This window comes from Drosophila ananassae, chromosome 2L (assembly GCF_017639315.1).
Source record: "Drosophila ananassae strain 14024-0371.13 chromosome 2L, ASM1763931v2, whole genome shotgun sequence".
NCBI lineage: Eukaryota > Metazoa > Arthropoda > Insecta > Diptera > Drosophilidae > Drosophila > Drosophila ananassae.
In genome coordinates this window covers 25,957,435-25,982,037 of record NC_057927.1, presented here as the reverse complement: position 1 = coordinate 25,982,037, position 24,603 = coordinate 25,957,435, and the positions used below count along the sequence as shown (strand labels likewise).

The 24,603-nt window shown below is 34.4% G+C and overlaps 3 protein-coding genes across 11 annotated transcripts; all 3 read right to left on the bottom strand.

The window, feature by feature from the left end:
* Positions 1-1,056: 1,056 nt before the first annotated feature.
* On the bottom strand, positions 1,057-7,717 carry LOC26513977. 4 transcript variants are annotated; one of them, XR_006506925.1, is made up of 3 exons: positions 6,851-7,717; positions 1,666-1,841; positions 1,127-1,608 (listed from the first exon to the last, which is right to left on the bottom strand). XR_006506925.1 is itself a non-coding variant. In XM_044714264.1 (2 exons), the coding sequence occupies exons 1-2, from the start codon at positions 7,619-7,621 to the stop codon at positions 1,764-1,766; spliced, it is 849 nt and encodes a 282-aa protein (XP_044570199.1). In that variant the 5' UTR covers positions 7,622-7,717; the 3' UTR covers positions 1,124-1,763. The 4 variants fall into 4 exon arrangements, 2 of the variants coding, with proteins under 2 accessions (XP_044570199.1, XP_014760897.1); XR_006506926.1 differs by lacking the exon at positions 6,851-7,717 and adding an exon at positions 3,139-3,296 and having other exon boundaries at positions 1,057-1,841; XM_044714264.1 differs by having other exon boundaries at positions 1,124-1,841.
* A 2,799-nt stretch (positions 7,718-10,516) lies between these two features.
* Positions 10,517-13,049, bottom strand: LOC26515228. Of its 3 annotated transcripts, none has more exons than XM_044714262.1 (4): positions 12,193-13,049; positions 11,526-12,122; positions 10,822-11,454; positions 10,517-10,767 (listed from the first exon to the last, which is right to left on the bottom strand). In XM_044714262.1, the coding sequence occupies exons 1-2, from the start codon at positions 12,961-12,963 to the stop codon at positions 12,006-12,008; spliced, it is 888 nt and encodes a 295-aa protein (XP_044570197.1). In that variant the 5' UTR covers positions 12,964-13,049; the 3' UTR covers positions 10,517-10,767; positions 10,822-11,454; positions 11,526-12,005. The 3 variants fall into 3 exon arrangements, with proteins under 3 accessions (XP_044570197.1, XP_044570198.1, XP_014760941.2); XM_044714263.1 differs by having other exon boundaries at positions 10,822-11,026; XM_014905455.3 differs by having other exon boundaries at positions 10,822-12,122.
* Positions 13,050-15,866: 2,817 nt separating this feature from the next.
* LOC26514505 lies at positions 15,867-18,411 on the bottom strand. Of its 4 annotated transcripts, none has more exons than XR_006506923.1 (4): positions 17,542-18,411; positions 16,876-17,472; positions 16,172-16,804; positions 15,867-16,117 (listed from the first exon to the last, which is right to left on the bottom strand). XR_006506923.1 is itself a non-coding variant. In XM_044714260.1 (3 exons), exons 2-3 carry the CDS (start codon positions 16,928-16,930, stop codon positions 16,001-16,003), a joined length of 876 nt encoding a protein of 291 aa, XP_044570195.1. In that variant the 5' UTR covers positions 16,931-17,472; positions 17,542-17,684; the 3' UTR covers positions 15,867-16,000. The 4 variants fall into 4 exon arrangements, 1 of the variants encoding a protein (XP_044570195.1); XR_006506924.1 differs by having other exon boundaries at positions 16,172-16,376; positions 17,542-18,407; XM_044714260.1 differs by having other exon boundaries at positions 16,172-17,472; positions 17,542-17,684.
* Positions 18,412-24,603: the final 6,192 nt, after the last annotated feature.

The following is a 24,603-nucleotide window of genomic DNA, read 5'->3' as shown; positions in this document are numbered from 1 at the left end:
TTCCAGGTATCATATAGTCATGCTTCACCTTTAAGCCTAGTGCCCAACTCCTTTAAAAAAATAATAAAATCAAATATGCACCGCGCTTAACTCTTTGCCAAAATGTAACCGAATACATTTCAATACCTTTAAATGACAACCATCAATTATCTGTTTTTGGCGGCAAGAAGACAAATTTTCTAAAGTTTTTTTTTCGCGCTCTAAATATGCAAATGCACCCAGGAAAAGGCGGAAATGATATCCTTTGAAGACAACATCCGCTGGAGCGAGATAGCAAAGTTCATAAAAGCAAAAAGCATGTCAAAACCAAAAGTGCACAACAGATAGAGGGGAAGGCAGAGACACAAGTCCGTGAATATCCTTGTCGAGTTCTGAGAACAAGATCTACAGGAAGCGACTCAGCGAAATCACGTCAAATTGAAGTGCAAATGGAACCCCAAAACCCCGGAGGCCGGAAGTGAACTATTAGACCCAAAAAGAGGACAAGCAGCTAGTAAAAGCGCAATAATTACACGGCCAGCAAATTGAATCAGAAACAGGGCCTGAAGACAGGACTCAGGATCCAAGGGGACGATAAGCAATCTGATCTATAGAAATCATGTGAACAATCCCAAACATAATATTAAAGTGCTCAAATATCCTTACAAAAAAATTGCTCAAGTCGGTAGGACTTCTGCAGGCAGAAAGTTGAACAACTTTTGTCGGGTTTGACAAACAGTTTTTTTTGCTTTTCTTTCCATTTTGAAATTGAGGTTCCCAGCACTGCACGTGCAAAATCAAATCCTTGAACTAAAATCCAGATAAGTTTCATTTTCGTGGCTACCACGGAAACGCAGCCAAGACAATGGGACACACCTCCAAAAAATTTAGCCGGAGATCGACGACTGCTAACCCGATATCCGATTCGAAATTCTCCGCCAACATCTCCAATTTCAAAACTGTTGAATGCCCCCGAGTACTGTAGTCCTTATGCAACAGGAGAGCAAGAGGAAACAAGTGATGAAGTCGCTGCTTCCATTTCCATTTTATTTTTGATTGTTATGTCCTGCAGAGGAAAAAAATAAGGGCAATAAAATATTTTTAAAGAAATTGGTTGTGCGTTGTTTTTTTTGTTAAATAGACAATAATTTTACTCAACGAATATTATAAATTTTTCATTATTTCATTATCACAAATATGAACATCATTTTTCGCTGTGTACTTGATGGGTCTTGCATAAATGCTTCGAATCTGAATCTCAATTTGAGGACCTTTTGTAGTCGTCCTCCCAGAGGAGCCTCATTGTTTTCCGCTCAACATTTGCCAGCCAACATAACTTAAGGACTTTTTGTTTGCCTTTTCTAGAGTTGAATCTCGGCTCTCTGCTGTTAAGTAGGATGTCCTGTTCACTGCTGGCCTTTTGTTATCAACCAGATATATTCAACTAAGAACCAGGCCACGTCTCGTTTGCATCTTAAGCCCAAAGATTATGTCATGCGCAGATTATTCGATTTCAAGTAGTTCAATATCTGGACTTTGTACATTGCGTTACATTTCTCACGCCTGCCAATGTGTTGGCAAAAGTTTCTGATTTCATTCCCAGATACGCACAGAAATTTTGCACATTTCCTGTAAATTTCTATGTGTTAAATGTGTTTATGTTTTCACTTTTTCCACATCAGATACCAAAACTCTCCAAGGCTTACCGAATCGGTAGCACTTTTCCGGCTAAAAGTGCTAAGATTCTGGGAGATAGTTGCATTGGAAGCGGCTACATTCTTTGATTAGATTATAGAGTCGGCCTTTTTGAAATTTAAACAAGTATACCAGAAATGCACAGGACTATCCGTCCAATAGAGGCACTAAAAGAAAAAATGTGGTACTTTTTATTAAAGAAATATTCCAAAATAAATCAAATCTGTTTATATATTAGTGAATAAAATCGCTGAAAAGAGTTTTACAGAAAAAGCAAATACAAACATTTATACATTATTCATAGATACATATAAACATACGTACGATACATATGAATACGTAAATTTGATGAAGGGGGCCGAATATTAAGAAGATAATAAACACCAATTTTATTCTATTCGATATTAGTTTAGTAATTGACTATACCCCTGTAATAATTAATTTCGATATTACTATTAATTACAAATTAAAAGTGTGGTTATAGTAAAACTAAAAAATATTAAAAAATTTAAAAATTAAAATATTTTTATGAACGAATAATAGATTGAAGCAAAGTCCATCTTTTTGAGACAAAGATGTGCATCCCAATTAAATAATATTTCTATGGTTTTTTATTTTAAGTAACCGCTTGCATATAATAAACCAGAAAATTTAAATAACTCAAAATAGTTTTTTGTATTGGAGAATAAGGATTAGACAAAATGTATGATAATAAAATCTAATAAAGAAAAAATAAAACAAACAATTCTATTCGAGAAGACAGAAGAATCGAGTGTTTAAGATTAGAACTAGCTAAGCAAAAATAAAAGTCAAATGAAAAAAAAGAGATAAGCAGAGGTTCTTTATTTAAATTAATGATTTTGAAAAAATAAAATATGAGGAACGGTACATGTATTTCAATATATATATATTGTTATAAAAGACTAATGGCAAAAAGTTACAAAAGGTTTGCTTCGTAAAATAAAATCAGATAAATGAAAAATTAAAAAAAAATCACATAGAATCCTATTTGACAATACAGATGACTCTAGGTCGCATCCAAATTCGTGGTACTAGGTTCACACCAATGAAAGAATTATATACATAAGTATCAGATCCAACGGTTTTGCAGATAAAAAAAATTTAAATAAGTCAAAATAAATTATATAAGAAAATAAGAATTAGACAAAGATGTTTATGTGAATAAGATCATAAGAAAATTAAATAAGAAAAACTACAAACAAAAATGAATCCTATTTGACAATGCAGAAGACTCTAGATCGAGAGCTCTTCAGAATTGCCTTAGCTTAACAAAAATAAAATAAAATAAAAGACGATTTAAATAAAAAAAAATTTTTTTGTAATAAATAAAATATTAAAATTGGTAATGAGGTAATGATTAGATGTTGAACGTTGTAGCAAAAAACTAGAACTAAGAAAAATCGACAGCCTTGTGCTATTTATATGGATAGGAAAAAAACTCACTCTTCAAAGCCTACTTTTAAAAATCATTTATTTCGAAACCTACTGTTGGCTTGTTTAAATTGAAAGAAGAAAATACTAAAAACACACGCCTTGCCTTATCAGGCCAACTTCTCATTGAGCTCTTGATAAGAGAATTTCTTTTGCTGATCAAGTTATTTGTCATTATTTTAAGTATACTAAATTGTATACTGTGATTCAATTCAGTCACAAAGTAAACGACAACGGCGTTGAAACGCTGCTCATCCTAATATTAAAGTTAAAATTAATTTCAAACGTTCCACAGCAAAACTATACAATGCTAAATTTCACCAATGGAATAGTTCTACTTTTAAGTGTCGTGAAACATCAAAGCGAATTTGACATAAAAGTTAAATTCCCTGAGCTTAAAGATGCAATAGATCAAATCGATAACGAAATGGGGCATTATCTCGGTAACTCCAAACACTATGTAGGTTCGGCCAGGTTTTTTAATGAATATGCACGTATAACTTATCACCAATCTGTTGCACCTGTATTCAATTGGTGCGGGGAGGCCATTGATAAATTTAACACCATACTTCACCATTTAAGAAATGAAAGTATGTCGAAATAAGGAAAGTATTATATATGGAATATCACTGTGACTACAATAAACGATGGCCTAATAATAACTTCAAATTCATTGGATATGTTAAACGATGTACAATGCAATATATTCCGATTGCCAATATATCACTATTGAGATGTTTAAAGAGTAGGATGTAAAGCTAAATGTATTAAAATTTGAAAAATGGGATATTCAACATACGTTTGAAAATATAATACGAAAAATTGAACGTGCTAGTCAAATAGCAAAAACCTTGGTGAATCCCTATTTGGAAGAAGACAAAACGAATTTGGTTACACTAAGGGGCAAAGCTGGTGCTGTAGACAACGTAAGTTACTTCATATTTTTATATATTAAAAATATTTTTATACATTTATGCTAATTAATATTTTTAGGAAAACCCACTTTTAAGAATGGACAGTGCGACTCTCCGGGCTTTAATGGTGAGTCCCATCCAGGAATTGATTACCCAATGCCACAAATATAATGCGTGGCTCGGATTCAAAAATTAATTCTAAGAAATGGACTTAATTTTGATAAGAGCAGTATGCGTATCAATTCAAAATTTTTCAAAACATGAAAAGAAAGAAAGTACTGTAAGTGGAAATCTTCAGAATCCGATTTTAATGGAATGGATCAATCCATATTGATTATGGATTACTCGCACCGTGTAATCCATTTTATACTGTAGATTTTACTGGTATACTGATAGGAAAGATATTTTCCTTAAAAAAAATAAAAAGTGAATAAAAAAATACTAAATACATAACCATCCTTGTAAAATATTTTACAGCCTATTCATTCTCTTAATGACATGATGTCATTTAATTTTAATATTCAAAGTTTGATTAGCTGCACACTACTTTAAAATCTAATACATTGAACGAAAAATTGACCGGATTGAGAAAAGGGGATTTCTCAGGCCAGAGGTGACTGTATAATGCCTTTCAATGTCTAAGTTCTAGAGAAATTCATATATAAATATGCGTTTTTAGGAATTCCTTTAAATGTAAAGATTTTCTTCAATTTACCTACTTTTTAAGCTTATACCATTTCATTCAACCTTTCTGAAAAAGAATTATAGGGATAGATGCGAAAAATAGTTTTGTTTTTCCACGTTCTATAGATAAGTATATGTGTAGACCAATAAATAAAAAACATTTTTATTCGCGAAACTCGAAGCCAATAATCGTACAGTTCGAACATACTAGTGTTTACTTCCAGACGACACCCTACCATCTTAATTTCGAGCTTCATGCCAAAGATTATAATCACGACACTGATTTGTTAATTCCTGTAAGATATCAGTTAGAAAGTTGAGCTTCAAGAAATTTTTAGTCTGAAAATTAGAATTATTTTTATTTTATACCGAAAGTTCTTATAAATTACTTATTTTGTCGGCACCACAAGTTTTCCACTAAGGCTTCTCAAATTTGTATCATAACTTTCAAAATTTGGGTTCACGCCTGTTTCTGATAATTCTGTAGCAACCATAATATTTTCTATGATACGCTTCATTTTGTTTTCAATATTTAATATGTTTTCTCTCAATAGATGTCTCTTCTCTTCATTGCGCCCAGCTTTATCAGCAATATAACTGAAAACATTAACAATTGGAATGTATGATAATGTATTATATGTACTCTGGGTCTCTTTCAAATCTTGCATTTGTGCATCGAGATTTGCTTTTTGTTTTCCATAATCGTTGTACACGTCGTGCTTAATGCTATAAAATAAGTTGACCACTCTGGACGATTTACGTTGAACATCATTTAGTAAGTCTATGGATTGGGCAGTTTTTTCTAGACCCTCGTGTAGCGTATTGCCAATTAAAAGGAATATGAAGTCCTTGTTCTTATTTGAAAGACTTTCATCTTTGATGTGGGGAATATCAAAATTTTTTATGGCTACGTTACACCACCCAACTAGCGGACTAACGGATTGATGATAACTTAATTGAGCAGCTTCATTTAAACTGCGCGCCTCATTAAATAGGGTCAGAAAGGTCATACTTGGGAACTGATAATTGTTTCGCGACTGAAAAGATATATAACTCAGACAGAATATACTTTTATATAAAAATCATTAGGTGGGGCTTACAAGGGTTATAATATTCTAGATATATGCAAGTGAGCCTTAAATATTTTTATTGAAATATGTGTAATTTTATAAAAAAAATTTAAAAATTCATATGGAACTCTGGCATCTTTTACATTAGTGAGATATTGTAAATGCTTCGTAAACCTAATGTTGAAGTCCATGCCATATGGTATATTTATGGCATTGGGTAATCAAGTCCTGAAGGACTGGTATAAACGTAGCTCGGATAGTCGGGCTGTCGAGTGTTAAGAGTGGATTATTCTGAAAACAATAATATATATAAAATTCATTTTTTTATACCCTTGCAGAGGGTATTATAATTTTGGTCAAAAGTGTGCAACGCAGTGAAGGAGACATCTCCCACCCTATAAAGTATATATATTCTTGATCAGGATCACCTCCTGAGTCGATATGAGCATGTCCGTCTGTCCGTCTGTCCGTCTGTCCGTCTGTCCGTCTGTCTGTCTGTCTGTCTGTCGGTTTCTACGCAAACTAGTCTCTCAGTTTTGGAGCTATCGAGTTGAAACTTTGCACACATCCTTCTTTCCTTTGCAGGTAGTATATAAGTCGGAACGGCCGGGATCGGTCGACTATATCCTATAGCTGCCATATAACTGATTGATCGGAAATGCCATAACTTCGTTGTTTTTTAAGTTAGAGGGTTGGGACTTTCCACACATGTTATGTTTGACCAAAATATCGTATGTACAAAATTTCATAAGGATCGGCCGACTATATTCTATAGCTGTCATAGAACGATCGAAATTGGCATAAGTTTGGTGTTTTTTATGTTAGAAAGATGGGATTTGGTACAGATTCTATTTTGGGAAAAACAATCTGATCTGCCAAATTTCATAAGGATCGGCCGACTATATACGATCCACTATATATCTAATAATATAAGACGCGTGGCGCCATCTAGCGGACTGCGACTGAACTGCAAGGGTATATCAACTTCGGCTCCGCCCGAAGTTAGCTTTCCTTTCTTGTTTTTATTTTTTATTGTTTTTTTCGGAAATATCTTACATTGTCTACAGCACCAGCCTTGCCCCTAAGTGTAACCAAGTTTGTTTTGTCCTCTTCCAAATATGGATTAACACACATTTTTGCTACTTGGCTAGCATGTTGAATTTTCGGTATGATTCGATCGAATTTAGATTCAATATCCAATTTTTTATTTTTCCACTCATTGATCTGTTTGACGTATTCTTTAACAATAACGGCACTCCCAATATTCCCAAAGGGAATAAATCCTATTTGAAGATGTTTTTTTAAGGTTTGCTCTAAGTCATTGATTTTGTTCTGTGCATCGTTTTTCATTTTGCCATAGTAGCCACTTGGACCAAAGTCATCGTACGTATCATGCAAAATTGTTGAAAGTAGGTTCATGACATTGGACGAATTATTTTGAACATCGTTTAATAATTCCAGTGAATGAAAACTTTTCTCTAGGCCGTCATTTACGGTTGTTACAGTGACCTGCCATATGAGGTCCTTGTCTTCTGTTGAAAGGTTTTCACTTCTTATTTGGGGAAGTGCGGTGTTGAACTTTTCAATGGCCTCCCCACACCAGTCGAATACAGGGGCAACGGATTGCTGGTAAATTGATCGAGCATTTTCATTTATACGCATGGCCGTATCTACATTGTGTTTGGCGTTTCCATTATAATCGCCCATGGCGGTATTAATTTGACCTATTGCATCTCTGAGCTCAGGGAACTTAACTTTTGTATCAAATTCGCTTTGATGTTTCACTACACTTAGAAGTAGTACTATTCCATTTGTAAAATTCAGCATTTCATTGGCACTGAATTGATAAATTTAATTAATAAATTGATTCTCACGAACGACAGACGTTCTACAGCTCTTGGCGATTAAACTGAGACTGTCAGTTCAATCAAGAACATTGAAAATATTTGCATTGTTTACGAAATGCATTGCTGTTATCAGGAGATCAATTATATTTTCCTGTCTCTACAGTTTGTAGTTGTTTTCAATACCTTACCGGGAAAAATTCATATTTTTCATGAAAATAATAACCTTACGAAACACCCGATTCCGAAGGAAAAATTGGTGATATGACACGCCAATATAAGGAATTATTTGAGTGCTCCATTATGCATTGCTAAAATAAAATTTCTTGAATAGGTACGAAAAAGAAAATAACAATGGGCCAATTTAACGTGGATCTTTGATTTTTTTAACTTGGCGGAAATCTATTGCAGTCTGCAAGTAAGCAGACTATTCAACAAAATTATATTTCAACAAGAAAGGAAAGCTAACTTCGGGCGGAGCCGAAGTTGATATACCCTTGCAGTTCAGTCGCAGTCCGCTAGGTGGCGCCACGCATCTTATATTATTACATTTATAGAAGATCGTATATAGTCGGCCGATCCTTATGAAATTTGGCAAATCAGATGATTTTGTCCAAAATAGAATCTGTACCAAGTCCCATCTTTCTAACTTAAAAAACACCAAAGTTATGCCAATTCCGATCGTTTTATGACAGCTATAGGATATAGTTGGCCGATCCTTATGAAATTTTGTACATAAGATATGTTGGTCAAATATAACATGTGTGGAAAGTCCCAAGTCTCTATCTTAAAAAACAACGAAGTTATGGCATTTCCGATCAATCAGTTATATGGCAGCTATAGGATATAGTCGACCGATCCCGGCCGTTCCGACTTATGTACTACCTGCAAGAAAAAGAAGGATGTGTGCAAAGTTTCAACTCGATAGCTCTAAAACTGAGAGACTAGTTTGCGTAGAAACCGACAGACAGACGGACAGACGGACCGACGGACAGACGGACATGCTTATATCGACTCAGGAGGTGATCCTGATCATGAATATATATACTTTATAGGGTCGGAGATGACTCCTTCACTGCGTTGCACACTTTTGACCAAAATTATAATACCCTCTGCAAGGGTATAAAAATCATACATAAGTATGCTTCTTTGGCATCCGACCAACACGTCGTGAATAATTCCTTGGTAGGTGTTGTGACTATAGATATTAGGACTGCGGTGGTTGTGACTGCGGTGACCCGCGGAGCTTGAATTGAGTTGAGACAATAAAAGAATTTCTTTTGCTGATCAAGTTGTTTGTCATTATTTTAAATATACTGAATGCTGTGTATACTGTGATTCAATTCAGTCACGAAGTAAACGACAACGGCGTTGAAACGCTGTTCATCCTAATATTAAAAAATTAAATTAATTAAATTAATTTCAAACAAAACTATACAATGCTAAAATTCACCAATGGAATAGTTCTACCTCTAAGAGTCGTGAAACATCAAAGCGAATTTGACATAAAAGTTAAATTCCCTGAGCTTAAAGATGCAATAGATCAAATCGATAACGAAATGGGGCATTATCTCGGTAACTCCAAACACTATGTAGGTTCGGCCAGGTTTTTTAATGAATATGCACGTATAACTTATCACCAATCTGTTGCACCTGTATTCAATTGGTGCGGGGAGGCCATTGATAAATTTAACACCATACTTCACCATTTAAGAAATGAAAGTATGTCGAAATAAGGAAAGTATTATATATGGAATATCACTGTGACTACAATAAACGATGGCCTAATAATAACTTCAAATTCATTGGATATGTTAAACGATGTACAATGCAATATATTCCGATTGCCAATATATCACTATTGAGATGTTTAAAGAGTAGGATGTAAAGCTAAATGTATTAAAATTTGAAAAATGGGATATTCAACATACGTTTGAAAATATAATACGAAAAATTGAACGTGCTAGTCAAATAGCAAAAACCTTGGTGAATCCCTATTTGGAAGAAGACAAAACGAATTTGGTTACACTAAGGGGCAAAGCTGGTGCTGTAGACAACGTAAGTTACTTTATATTTTTATATATTAATTATATTTTTATACATTTATGCTAATTAATATTTTTAGGAAAACGCACTTTTAAGAATGGACAGTGCGACTCTCCAGGCTTTGATGATGCGTCCCATCCAGGAATTGATTACCCAATGCCACAATAAAATATAATGCGTGGCTCGGATTCAAAAATTAATTCTAAGTGGGAAATCTTCAGAATCCGATTTTAATGGACGATTTTTATGGGCGCTTATAGACATAATATAAATGTATATATAACAGAATATTTTTTTTAAATCGGCAAGTGTGCTTCTGATAAGACTTCCGATCTCCACAGTTCGAATTTACAATAGTTCTTATTCTCGATAATTGATTACTCGTCCCGTGTATTACGAATAGTAGTAATACACGGGAATAAAAAATTACTAAATGTGGTAGACCTAATAAATAGCCATCCTTGTAAAATATTTTACAGCCTATTCATTCTCTTAATGACCTGATGTCATTTAGTTTTAATATTCAAAGTTTGATAAGCTGCACACTAATTGAAATCTAATACATTGAACTAAAAATTGATTGGATTGAGATAAGGGGATTTCTCAGGACGGAGCTAAAATATTTTTTTAAACTGACTTTTTAATGCTTATCAATGTCTGAGTTCTAATCATATACTCGCTTCCAAGAAATTCATATATGCATATATAAATATGCATATGTGTTTTTAGGAATTCCCTTAAATGTAAAGATTTTCTTCAATTTACCTACTTTTTAAGCTTATACCATTTCATTCAACCTTTCTGAAAAAGAATTTTAGGAATAGATGTGAAAAATGGTTTTGTTTTTCCATGTTCCAAGTGAACGTTTAGAACAATGAAAAAAACATTTTTATTCGCGAAACTCGAAGCCAATAATCGTACAGTTTGAACATAATAGTGTTTACTTCCAGACGACACCCTATCATCTTAATTTCGAGATTCATGCCAAAGATTATAATCACGACACTGATTTGTCAATTCCTGTAGGATATCAGCATAACGAGTCCGAAGTGGTAGAAAGTCGAGCTTCAAGAAATTTTTAGTCTGAAAATTAGAATTATTTTTATTTTTGAACGAAAAACCTTTAAAATAACTTACATTGTCCGCACCATAAGTTTTTCCCCTGAGGCTACTTAAATTTGTATCATCCCTTTCCAAATTTGGGTTCACGCCTGTTTTTGATATTTCTGTAGCGACCATAATATTTTCTATGATACGCTTAAGTTTGTTTTCAATATTTAATATGTTTTCTCTCAATAGATGTCTCTTCTCTTCATTGCGCCCAGCTTTATCAGCAATATAACTGAAAACATTAACAATTGGAATGTATGATAATGTATTATATGTACTCTGGGTCTCTTTCAAATCTTGCATTTGTGCATCGAGATTTACTTTTTGTTTTCCATAATCGTTGTACACGTCGTGCTTAATGCTATAAAATAAGTTGACCACTCTGGACGATTTACGTTGAACATCATTTAGTAAGACTATGGATTGAGCAGTTTTTTCTAGACCCTCGTGTAGCGTATTGTCAATTAAAAGGAATATGAAGTCCTTGTTCTGATTTGAAAGACTTCCATCTTTGATGTGGGGAATGAGAATACCAAAATTGTTGATGGCCACGTTACACCACCCAACTAGCGGACTAACGGATTGATGATAACTTAATTGAGCAGCTTCATTTAAACTGCGCGCCTCATTCAGTTTGTCGTTGGGTGTCGCGGGGAAGTCCTTCATAGAGATGTCAATTTGGCCGATTGCATTGTCGAGCTCAGTAAATTTCACTTTTCTGTCGAACTCACTTTGGTGTTGTACAAAACTTAGTAGCATTAGTAGTCCATTGGTAATATTAACCATTGTTGGGCTTCAGTCAGACGCTTCGAATGGTCTGACGGTTTTGGGGATCAAACTGTGACTGATACGAATTAAGTAGCAATATCAGTCATATATACTTGAAAAGCATAAATAATTCCATATTAATCTCATCTGTGGGTTCATGCCAGTTTTTATATTATTTTCCACGGCATAATAGGGTCAGAGAGGTCATACTTGGGAACTGATAATTATTTCGCGACTGGAAAGATGTATATAACTCAGACAGAATATACGTTTATATAAAAATCATTAGGTGGGGCTTGCAAGGGTTATAATATTTTAAATATATGCATGTGAGCCGTTAAAAATATAGTAATAGGTAATATTTAAAAATGTTTTTATTGAAATATGTGTAATTTTATCAAAAAAATTTAAAAATTCATATGGAACTCTGATTCCTCGTAAACCTAATGTTGAAGTCCATGCCATATGGTATATTTGTGGCATTGGGTAATCAATTCCTGAAGGACTGGCATAAACATAGCTCGGATAGTCGGGCTGTCGAGTGTTAAGAGTGGATTATTCTGAAAACAATAATATATATAAAATTCATTTTTTTTTTATTTTTTATTGTTTTTTTCGGAAATATCTTACATTGTCTACAGCACCAGCCTTGCCCCTAAGTGTAACCAAGTTTGTTTTGTCCTCTTCCAAATATGGATTAACACACATTTTTGCTACTTGGCTAGCATGTTGAATTTTCGGTATGATTCGATCGAATTTAGATTCAATATCCAATTTTTTATTTTTCCACTCATTGATCTGTTTGACGTATTCTTTAACAATAACGGCACTCCCAATATTCCCAAAGGGAATAAATCCTATTTGAAGATGTTTTTTTAAGGTTTGCTCTAAGTCATTGATTTTGTTCTGTGCATCGTTTTTCATTTTGCCATAGTAGCCACTTGGACCAAAGTCATCGTACGTATCATGCAAAATTGTTGAAAGTAGGTTCATGACATTGGACGAATTATTTTGAACATCGTTTAATAATTCCAGTGAATGAAAACTTTTCTCTAGGCCGTCATTTACGGTTGTTACAGTGACCTGCCATATGAGGTCCTTGTCTTCTGTTGAAAGGTTTTCACTTCTTATTTGGGGAAGTGCGGTGTTGAACTTTTCAATGGCCTCCCCACACCAGTCGAATACAGGGGCAACGGATTGCTGGTAAATTGATCGAGCATTTTCATTTATACGCATGGCCGTATCTACATTGTGTTTGGCGTTTCCATTATAATCGCCCATGGCGGTATTAATTTGACCTATTGCATCTCTGAGCTCAGGGAACTTAACTTTTGTATCAAATTCGCTTTGATGTTTCACTACACTTAGAAGTAGTACTATTCCATTTGTAAAATTCAGCATTTCATTGGCACTGAATTGATAAATTTAATTAATAAATTGATTCTCACGAACGACAGACGTTCTACAGCTCTTGGCGATTAAACTGAGACTGTCAGTTCAATCAAGAACATTGAAAATATTTTCATTGTTTACGAAATGCATTGCTGTTATCAGGAGATCAATTATATTTTCCTGTCTCTACAGTTTGTAGTTGTTTTCAATACCTTACCGGGAAAAATTCATATTTTTCATGAAAATAATAACCTTACGAAACACCCGATTCCGAAGGAAAAATTGGTGATATGACACGCCAATATAAGGAATTATTTGAGTGCTCCATTATGCATTGCTAAAATAAAATTTCTTGAATAGGTACGAAAAAGAAAATAACAATGGGCCAATTTAACGTGGATCTTTGATTTTTTTAACTTGGCGGAAATCTATTGCAGTCTGCAAGTAAGCAGACTATTCAACAAAATTATATTTCAACAAGAAAGGAAAGCTAACTTCGGGCGGAGCCGAAGTTGATATACCCTTGCAGTTCAGTCGCAGTCCGCTAGGTGGCGCCACGCATCTTATATTATTACATTTATAGAAGATCGTATATAGTCGGCCGATCCTTATGAAATTTGGCAAATCAGATGATTTTGTCCAAAATAGAATCTGTACCAAGTCCCATCTTTCTAACTTAAAAAACACCAAAGTTATGCCAATTCCGATCGTTTTATGACAGCTATAGGATATAGTTGGCCGATCCTTATGAAATTTTGTACATAAGATATGTTGGTCAAATATAACATGTGTGGAAAGTCCCAAGTCTCTATCTTAAAAAACAACGAAGTTATGGCATTTCCGATCAATCAGTTATATGGCAGCTATAGGATATAGTCGACCGATCCCGGCCGTTCCGACTTATGTACTACCTGCAAGAAAAAGAAGGATGTGTGCAAAGTTTCAACTCGATAGCTCTAAAACTGAGAGACTAGTTTGCGTAGAAACCGACAGACAGACGGACAGACGGACCGACGGACAGACGGACAGACGGACATGCTTATATCGACTCAGGAGGTGATCCTGATCATGAATATATATACTTTATAGGGTCGGAGATGACTCCTTCACTGCGTTGCACACTTTTGACCAAAATTATAATACCCTCTGCAAGGGTATAAAAATCATACATAAGTATGCTTCTTTGGCATCCGACCAACACGTCGTGAATAATTCCTTGGTAGGTGTTGTGACTATAGATATTAGGACTGCGGTGGTTGTGACTGCGGTGACCCGCGGAGCTTGAATTGAGTTGAGACAATAAAAGAATTTCTTTTGCTGATCAAGTTGTTTGTCATTATTTTAAATATACTGAATACTGTGTATACTGTGATTCAATTCAGTCACGAAGTAAACGACAACGGCGTTGAAACGCTGTTCATCCTAATATTAAAAAATTAAATTAATTAAATTAATTTCAAACAAAACTATACAATGCTAAAATTCACCAATGGAATAGTTCTACCTCTAAGAGTCGTGAAACATCAAAGCGAATTTGACATAAAAGTTAAATTCCCTGAGCTTAAAGATGCAATAGATCAAATCGATAACGAAATGGGGCATTATCTCGGTAACTCCAAACACTATGTAGGTTCGGCCAGGTTTTTTAATGAATATGCACGTATAACTTATCACCAATCTGTTGCACCTGTATTCAATTGGTGCGGGGAGGCCATTGATAAATTTAACACCATACTTCACCATTTAAGAAATGAAAGTATGTCGAAAGAAGGAAAGTATTATATATGGAATATCACTGTGACTACAATAAACGATGGCCTAATAATAACTTCAAATTCATTGGATATGTTAAACGATGTACAATGCAATATATTCCGATTGCCAATATATCACTATTGAGATGTTTAAAGAGTAGGATGTAAAGCTAAATGTATTAAAATTTGAAAAATGGGATATTCAACATACGTTTGAAAATATAATACGAAAAATTGAACGTGCTAGTCAAATAGCAAAAACCTTGGTGAATCCCTATTTGGAAGAAGACAAAACGAATTTGGTTACACTAAGGGGCAAAGCTGGTGCTGTAGACAACGTAAGTTACTTTATATTTTTATATATTAATTATATTTTTATACATTTATGCTAATTAATATTTTTAGGAAAACGCACTTTTAAGAATGGACAGTGCGACTCTCCAGGCTTTGATGATGCGTCCCATCCAGGAATTGATTACCCAATGCCACAATAAAATATAATGCGTGGCTCGGATTCAAAAATTAATTCTAAGTGGGAAATCTTCAGAATCCGATTTTAATGGACGATTTTTATGGGCGCTTATAGACATAATATAAATGTATATATAACAGAATATTTTTTTTAAATCGGCAAGTGTGCTTCTGATAAGACTTCCGATCTCCACAGTTCGAATTTACAATAGTTCTTATTCTCGATAATTGATTACTCGTCCCGTGTATTACGAATAGTAGTAATACACGGGAATAAAAAATTACTAAATGTGGTAGACCTAATAAATAGCCATCCTTTTAAAATATTTTACAGCCTATTCATTCTCTTAATGACCTGATGTCATTTAGTTTTAATATTCAAAGTTTGATAAGCTGCACACTAATTGAAATCTAATACATTGAACTAAAAATTGATTGGATTGAGATAAGGGGATTTCTCAGGACGGAGCTAAAATATTTTTTTAAACTGACTTTTTAATGCTTATCAATGTCTGAGTTCTAATCATATACTCGCTTCCAAGAAATTCATATATGCATATATAAATATGCATATGTGTTTTTAGGAATTCCCTTAAATGTAAAGATTTTCTTCAATTTACCTACTTTTTAAGCTTATACCATTTCATTCAACCTTTCTGAAAAAGAATTTTAGGAATAGATGTGAAAAATGGTTTTGTTTTTCCATGTTCCAAGTGAACGTTTAGAACAATGAAAAAAACATTTTTATTCGCGAAACTCGAAGCCAATAATCGTACAGTTTGAACATAATAGTGTTTACTTCCAGACGACACCCTATCATCTTAATTTCGAGATTCATGCCAAAGATTATAATCACGACACTGATTTGTCAATTCCTGTAGGATATCAGCATAACGAGTCCGAAGTGGTAGAAAGTCGAGCTTCAAGAAATTTTTAGTCTGAAAATTAGAATTATTTTTATTTTTGAACGAAAAACCTTTAAAATAACTTACATTGTCCGCACCATAAGTTTTTCCCCTGAGGCTACTTAAATTTGTATCATCCCTTTCCAAATTTGGGTTCACGCCTGTTTTTGATATTTCTGTAGCGACCATAATATTTTCTATGATACGCTTAAGTTTGTTTTCAATATTTAATATGTTTTCTCTCAATAGATGTCTCTTCTCTTCATTGCGCCCAGCTTTATCAGCAATATAACTGAAAACATTAACAATTGGAATGTATGATAATGTATTATATGTACTCTGGGTCTCTTTCAAATCTTGCATTTGTGCATCGAGATTTACTTTTTGTTTTCCATAATCGTTGTACACGTCGTGCTTAATGCTATAAAATAAGTTGACCACTCTGGACGATTTACGTTGAACATCATTTAGTAAGACTATGGATTGAGCAGTTTTTTCTAGACCCTCGTGTAGCGTATTGTCAATTAAAAGGAATATGAAGTCCTTGTTCTGATTTGAAAGACTTCCATCTTTGATGTGGGGAATGAGAATACCAAAATTGTTGATGGCCACGTTACACCACCCAACTAGCGGACTAACGGATTGATGATAACTTAATTGAGCAGCTTCATTTAAACTGCGCGCCTCATTCAGTTTGTCGTTGGGTGTCGCGGGGAAGTCCTTCATAGAGATGTCAATTTGGCCGATTGCATTGTCGAGCTCAGTAAATTTCACTTTTCTGTCGAACTCACTTTGGTGTTGTACAAAACTTAGTAGCATTAGTAGTCCATTGGTAATATTAACCATTGTTGGGCTTCAGTCAGACGCTTCGAATGGTCTGACGGTTTTGGGGATCAAACTGTGACTGATACGAATTAAGTAGCAATATCAGTCATATATACTTGAAAAGCATAAATAATTCCATATTAATCTCATCTGTGGGTTCATGCCAGTTTTTATATTATTTTCCACGGCATAATAGGGTCAGAGAGGTCATACTTGGGAACTGATAATTATTTCGCGACTGGAAAGATGTATATAACTCAGACAGAATATACGTTTATATAAAAATCATTAGGTGGGGCTTGCAAGGGTTATAATATTTTAAATATATGCATGTGAGCCGTTAAAAATATAGTAATAGGTAATATTTAAAAATGTTTTTATTGAAATATGTGTAATTTTATCAAAAAAATTTAAAAATTCATATGGAACTCTGATTCCTCGTAAACCTAATGTTGAAGTCCATGCCATATGGTATATTTGTGGCATTGGGTAATCAATTCCTGAAGGACTGGCATAAACATAGCTCGGATAGTCGGGCTGTCGAGTGTTAAGAGTGGATTATTCTGAAAACAATAATATATATAAAATTCATTTTTTTTAATATTTGTTCTGTTTTTTCTGAAATATCTTACATTGTCTACAGCACCAGCCTTGCCCCTAAGTGTAACCAAGTTTGTTTTGTCCTCCTCCAAATATGGATTAACACACATTTTTGCTACTTGGCTAGCATGTTGAATTTTCGGTATGATTCGATCCAATTTTGATTCAATATCAAATTTTTGATTTCTCAACTCATTAATCTGTTCGCCGTATTTTTGAGTCATCGCAATAATACCACTCACAATATTCGCAAAGGGAACAAATGATAATACATCATGTACATGTAAGGAGTGCTCTAAGTCATTGATTTTGTTCTGCGCATCGTTTTTCATTTTTCCATAATAGCCACTTGGACCAAAGTCATCGTACGTATCATGCAAAATTGTTGAAAGTAGGTTCATGACTTTAGACGATTTACTTTGAACATCGTTTAATAATTCCAGTGAATGAGAAGTTCTCTCTAGGCCGTCATGTACCGTTGTTACAGTGACCTGCCATATTAAGTCCTTGTCTTTTTTTGAAAGATTTTCCCTTATATGGGGCTGGATAGTGTTGAACTTTTCAATGGCCTCCCCACACCAGTCGAATACAGGGGCAACGGATTGCTGGTAAATTGATCGAGCATTTTCATTTATACGCATGGCCGTATCTACATTGTGTTTGGCGTTTCCATAATAATCGCCCATGGCGGTTTTAATTTGACCTATTGCATCTGTGAGCTCAGGGAACTTAACTTTTGTATCAAATTCGCTTTGATGTTTCACTACACTTAGAAGTAGTACTATTCCATTTGTAAAATTCAGCATTTCATTGGCACAGAACTAATAAATTTTAAAAAATGTAATCACGAACGCCAGACGTTCTACAGCTCTTGGCGATTAAACTGAGACTGAGATGAATCAAGAATATTGAAAATATGTGCCTTGTATATGAAATGCATTTCTGTTATCAGGAGATCAATTATATTTTCCAGTCTCTACATATTTATGTAGTTGTTTTCAATACCTTACCCGGAAATATTCATATTTTTCATGAAAATAATAACCTTACGAAACACCCGATTCCCGAGTAGAAAATAGATGAGAAGATGAGAAAATAGACACGCCAATATAAGGAATTATTTGAGTGCTCCATTATGCATTGCTTAAATCAAAATTTCTTGAATAGGTACGAAAAAGAAAATAAAAATGGGGCCAATTCAACTAGGCTCTTTGATTTTTTTTTACCTTGGCAAGTAAGCAGACTATTTAACAAAATTCTATTTCAAAAAATCATATATAAGACCAAATATCTTCAAAGTTAAAGCTACTTCTTTGGCATCCGACCAACACGTCGAGAATAATTTCTTGGTAGGGGTTGTGACTGTAGATATTGGGACTGCGGTGATTATGACTGTGGAAGTTATGACTGCAGTGACGCTGTCTGAGGTGCTTGCTTTATCTGCTAGGACTTTGTCTGTGGAGATTGAATTGAGTTTAAAATTCTTTAGTTATCTGGGTTATGTATAAATACCCCTGAAGCTGCAATAAATTCCGAAGAGTCATGTGCTTGTGAGAAGATATTGTGCAATATCATGCTCTAAAAAAATCATAAATCAAAAAAATTATTATTCATTAGTTCATTTTTATAAGTCTTTGAATAATTTTAATAATAAGTTAAATTTTTTTACGTATAAAACACAATTATAAAATTATAAAAAAAAATAAAAATGAACTTTGCTTGAAAACAATACAAAAGACTCGCAATAAAAAATGAAATAAATAAGCAAGTTTTCAACGATTTTGTACTTTCAATACATTACATCACATATTACAATACAATTAGTAGAAAGTAAATACAATTTTTACTTTCAAAAGCCGCTTTCATACTGATAAAATGTAAACTGCCAAAAAAAAAACAAATAAAACAAATTTAAAAGAATAAGATCCTAAAGCAGAATTGGAACTTTGCTTAGACTTAAAAAACAAAAAATAAGAAAAAAAATATTTAAAAAATATGCCCTAACGAATAATATAAGCAAAACAAAAATTATTAAATTTTTGTCAAAACAGAAATAAGGAAAACGGCATGAATAATTCCATACATATATATTGTTATAAAAGAATATTGGCAAAATGTCACAGAAGAATAAGATTATGAGGAGAACTATAAGCTTTGCTTAAAAAAAAAAAAAACAGATAAATAAGGATGAAAATTAAAATGGGAGAAAAATTTACATACAAATTAAAAAATAATATAAGTATAAAGAAGCGACACATTTATACGGGTTTTACTTTCAACAACCGATTCTTTCTGATAAAGAAGAGTGTAAAAGAACATTTAAATTAGACAAAAATATATATCAGAATAAGATCATGATGCAGAACTAGAAACTTTGCTCGGAAAAAATCAAAACAAAAAAGGAAAAATTAAAATAAAACAGAACCCTATTCGACAATGCGGAAGACTCAAAATCGATGGATCTTCTGAATAAATAAAATAAAAATCAATTGATTAAAAAGACAATTATTACCAAAAAAAAATATATAAAATAATAAAAATGGTAATAAAAAAAATAGATGTTGAACGTGTAAAAAGAAAATTAGTACTGAGAACCATCTACATCGCTAGCTATTTATAGGGATTTCAAGACAAAAAAAACATTTCAAGGCCTACTATTCATAAACAATTTTTTCTCAAAGCCTACTGCTCTTTGAAATTGAAAGGGTAAAATTAAACTTTCATCGATAACTTTTTCAAAAAAAATGATTCAATTTTAAAGCTATGTTTATTCAAATTTCAACATTGAATTCTCATTCCAAAGCAATTTATTGAGTTCGTTGCTCTTTAAAAGATCGTTAACCTTCAACATTTGAACTTACCTTTATTGAACAACAAACATCATCGCCTTATGATGGTCCGTGGGAAGAGACAACTAAGCTCCCACTCAAGGATCTATGGATGATTGAAATTGAATACAAAACCCAGGCAATTCAGTTTCCATTATAAAAAAGAACAATAATCCCGATGGCACCTGATGCCATAAGATTTTCCAACAGGGCCAAACAATCGATGTGGCCCAAACAAGTGGGTTCCATTCAAGCGGGAAATTTTTGAATTCTATATTTTCAACCAAAAAAAAGGGAATGGGTTTAAAAGGTTTGAAAAAATAGCGAATATCGCATAACTAACTTCTAGGAACTAACCAGCAAGGGGTAGCGAAAAAAAGGAGAATCTGAATGAAAGGATTTCAGTTTCTTTGGCCTTTTTTTTTGTAAAAGTCTATAACAAGTGAACGATCAATCTAGCATGAACAAATATGCTTTTTGTTTCAGTTATGAAATTATCTATATAAGTGGGAAACCCCTCATCAAATCGCTAAACTGGAGGTAGCTGAAAAGGGGCAATTCCTGGCATAACTTATCAATGCCAGAGAATCTCTGGAAACATTTTCCACAAAGGACTACCAGAGAAGCCGGCGAGTTGTCAACGAGGGTAAATATTCAATAAAGATATAAAGACAGAGATTGTGTGTCCAAGAATTAATCAAAAAGTTCTACAAATTATACTAACGATTGCGAGAATAGCTCTTGGAGTATATCTTCTATCCTTTGGTAGAACTTCTATAAAATCGTCCCTGCCCAAATATAAAACCAGCTTTCCTATTTTCATTTGAATTAATTTCCTCGAGTGAGTCACGATAAATTGTTTGTAATTTTTTTCTACTAATTAATGCAGAATCATGACTGAGCTACTGACTGACGGCATTTTGATTTCGCCAGCCAACGAGTATCGAATATCAGCGACGTGGGAAGCATGCACAGATTCCAGGATCAGAACCCAAATCGCGATAGAAATGAAAAAGGTATAGGGGACGAGGGATACAAAGGGGAGGGGAAAAAAGAAGAAGGAAAGAAGGACCCAGTCCGTGAAGATGAAAGATATGCGAGATCAACATGTAATCTTTGGCATAAATACGAGAAACGCTTAAGAAACTGACAACAACGGCGGGACAATGAACGCATGTTGCATGCCCGATCGAATGTCCTTTGATATCAAACGTTAAAGGAGCACCGTGCGGTACTTGAATTTCATTATATAAAAAGGTACAGGACAATATCCACCATTATGAGCTATGTTCAGGCGACCTGTTGTCGTCTGTTTTTCAAGTTGAAAATTGGACTTGAGTATGAGTCAGTGCACTTTGAAAAATATGGATATAATAATATAATTGATATAATCTAAACAAAATATTGGAATCAAGAACTCAATAGATCCCTTAAATTTAATAATTTTAATATATAATATTAATAATATTAATATTTTAAAATAAATTAGGCAAACTCTTTTCTTAAGTGTGCCAAAAAAAATATACCCTGCTCCTTATCCCTGCTCCTTGCAGTTCGAGGGAATTTCGATGCTGCCGGTGCGGCTGGCTGGTTCATTCGTTCCGTTTTAGCTGGAACGCACACTTCCATCTTTACGGTGCCCGCACCCGGGCACTCCAACCCCTGAATATCCTTACAGTCCTGCCTGTCAACTCCTTTTGTCGCCGCCATCATTTGTGGCCGCTTGACACTTGCAGATTAGTAAAGTGTTGAGTTTGGAATTCTTTTCCTGCTAATTGCCGACGAACAATTAGTTCTGCTCCAAATCGATTGCAGGCTGCAAGAATTGCCAGGACATGGGCAGTGCAATGATTTGCATTCTTTATTGTCTGACCTGTGCACACATGGAGAATTTTTTTTCGAATTGTTGAATTAACTTTTCAGCTTGATTCATGACTTTTGGTAATTTTAATCCTTCTTTCCGGTGCTGGATTTTTACGTAGGCGTTTGGCTGGCCTTCGTTCGGGCTAAGATTTTATTTTTCTATTCAAGTGTTTTGCAAATACGCAGAGGTAAAAGGATTTTCCCCTTTCCAGTGAGAGTTATTTTGACAGAAGATCTATAAATTTCAAAAGTGCCTATTCATTAAAAACACAAATGGCATTAATTGTAAATTAACATACAAGCAATTTGTGGCTAAGAATTTTGTTAAAATAATGGCAAGTACATACTTGAATAAAATGAATAACAATATAACGTTTATTCATTGGTTTTTAAATTCAATAAAACTAAATAAGATATATTTTTTTAAAATTGTTATATATATGTACATATCTTTATAATTTTAAATAGAATACCATATATTTCTTTTATTATAGTTATATTTATTTGGAGCTCTTGAAAAACGATCTTCGTATGCAAAGCACACTTTTTTCCTTCATAAATAGTTTAAATGTTTAAAATTAAAATAAATGTTATAGAAATAACCTGAGTTTTATTTTTCTCTTAAATCCTCTTAATGTCTTTCCTAAATTGTCGCATACTTTTAGGCACAAAACGCAAGATATGCTAGATCGCTAGATCGGTTCAATTTCCACATACAGGTGGCGCCATAAATTCAAAAAAACATTTTATTTCATTATTTCGTAAAACTGGGTATATTCTTAATTTAATCATGCAGTTTATTTTTAGGTTTCTTAAATTACTATCCACAAGTCATTCTTGATATTATAAATTGTACTTCCTGTAATTTTTATGCAAATATTTATTGCCTCATACAACATTGTATCGACTTTTGACTCCGAAGCATCCTCTCTCTAAAAATAATCCCAACAATCTGCATAAATTAGGCTTCCAACGTCCCCACTCCGTTGGATGCATGTACATGCTAATTATAATGACAAATCGGTCAATTATAATGCCGTGTCATAAATTCTCGAACAGCGATCGATCAGCCCCGCGACTCGAATATTGAATAAAATGGATCGTAAATTGTGAAAAAAAACAAGACCGATCGGGCTCCTTCACCTGCATGGGGGCGACTTCATTAAGGAGCTTCACCGATCGCTGAGCTGAAAATAATTAACAGGACTCTTGGCCGGCTAGACACAAAAGTGCAGATTCCTGTAAGCCAGATCAATGGGCCAGCAATTTGCCAGCTCCAAAGTCTCAAGGCAAAAGTAAAAGGAAGCTGGCTTTAATGAAGCCAATGGGAAGCTGTCAGAATGGCCATTGCAGTGCCACGCCCTCCGCATTAAAAAGCCACTAACCAGGACATTGGGGGCGATGGGGCGTGACCGTGTTCAACCTGTCATACAGTTGGCGATCGTGTAGTTTTCAAATTTATTGTCGACACGCACTTCTACGCCCCCGAAGGCGAATGTAGGAGATGATCCGGATTCCATGCCCGGAATGGCAACGTGTTCTCCTGGCATTCATCATGTTCTTTCACTCCAGAAAAAGGCAGAGAACTCGCCCCATAATTGCCGCACTTAAGCCATGGAGCAGCCAGCGGCCTGCAGCCTGCAACGGTATAACCAGTTTCCGATTCTCCACCAATTCTTCCCGCTGCCCGGGAGATGTCCATCAGGCAGCTGACCGCAGAAAGGGCACGGCTGTCGCCCCTCCTTCTGGTCCACCTCCATACTGATCCCCCTGCCAAGACCCCATCCCAATGCCCCCCTCCCTGGCACTTTTGTCTCTGGCATTTCGCATTAAATCTGCAACTGCCCAGGCACATTCTCTTTTTACATACCCTTGAAATCGAGGGTAATTCCATTTCTTACACAATTTTGCGTTTATTTTGTAGAGTGAGTATGTTTTAAGATTCTGATTTTTGTTTGAAAGAATTTAATGTTTATAAATACCATTCCTAAATAAGATTTAAGCAAAACTAAACTAGGTAATAAAATTGTTCAGATACATAATATTATGATTTTCTTCTTTTCATTCTTTCTATTCTTTATATTTTTTATATTTCTTATATTTTAATAATAATCACCACGTATACTCTCCTATGGTTAGTGATTTTTATGGTCATGTGCTGTATTTCTTCACGCAGATCGCGTCGACGATGCGACCGGGTCAGAATCCAAGTCAGGGACTGCAGCTGCGGCTGGCTGAGAGGGCTGATTGCCGGTTTGCGATAAGGCAGCATACCAAAGCTTGAACTCCACACTCACCCGATTGTCTTACATATCTAAAAATAAATCCCAGAACCGGAGATGGGGCTAAAACTGGCACTGGCACTGGCACTGAGACTTGGACTGACACTGGCGCATGCAATCA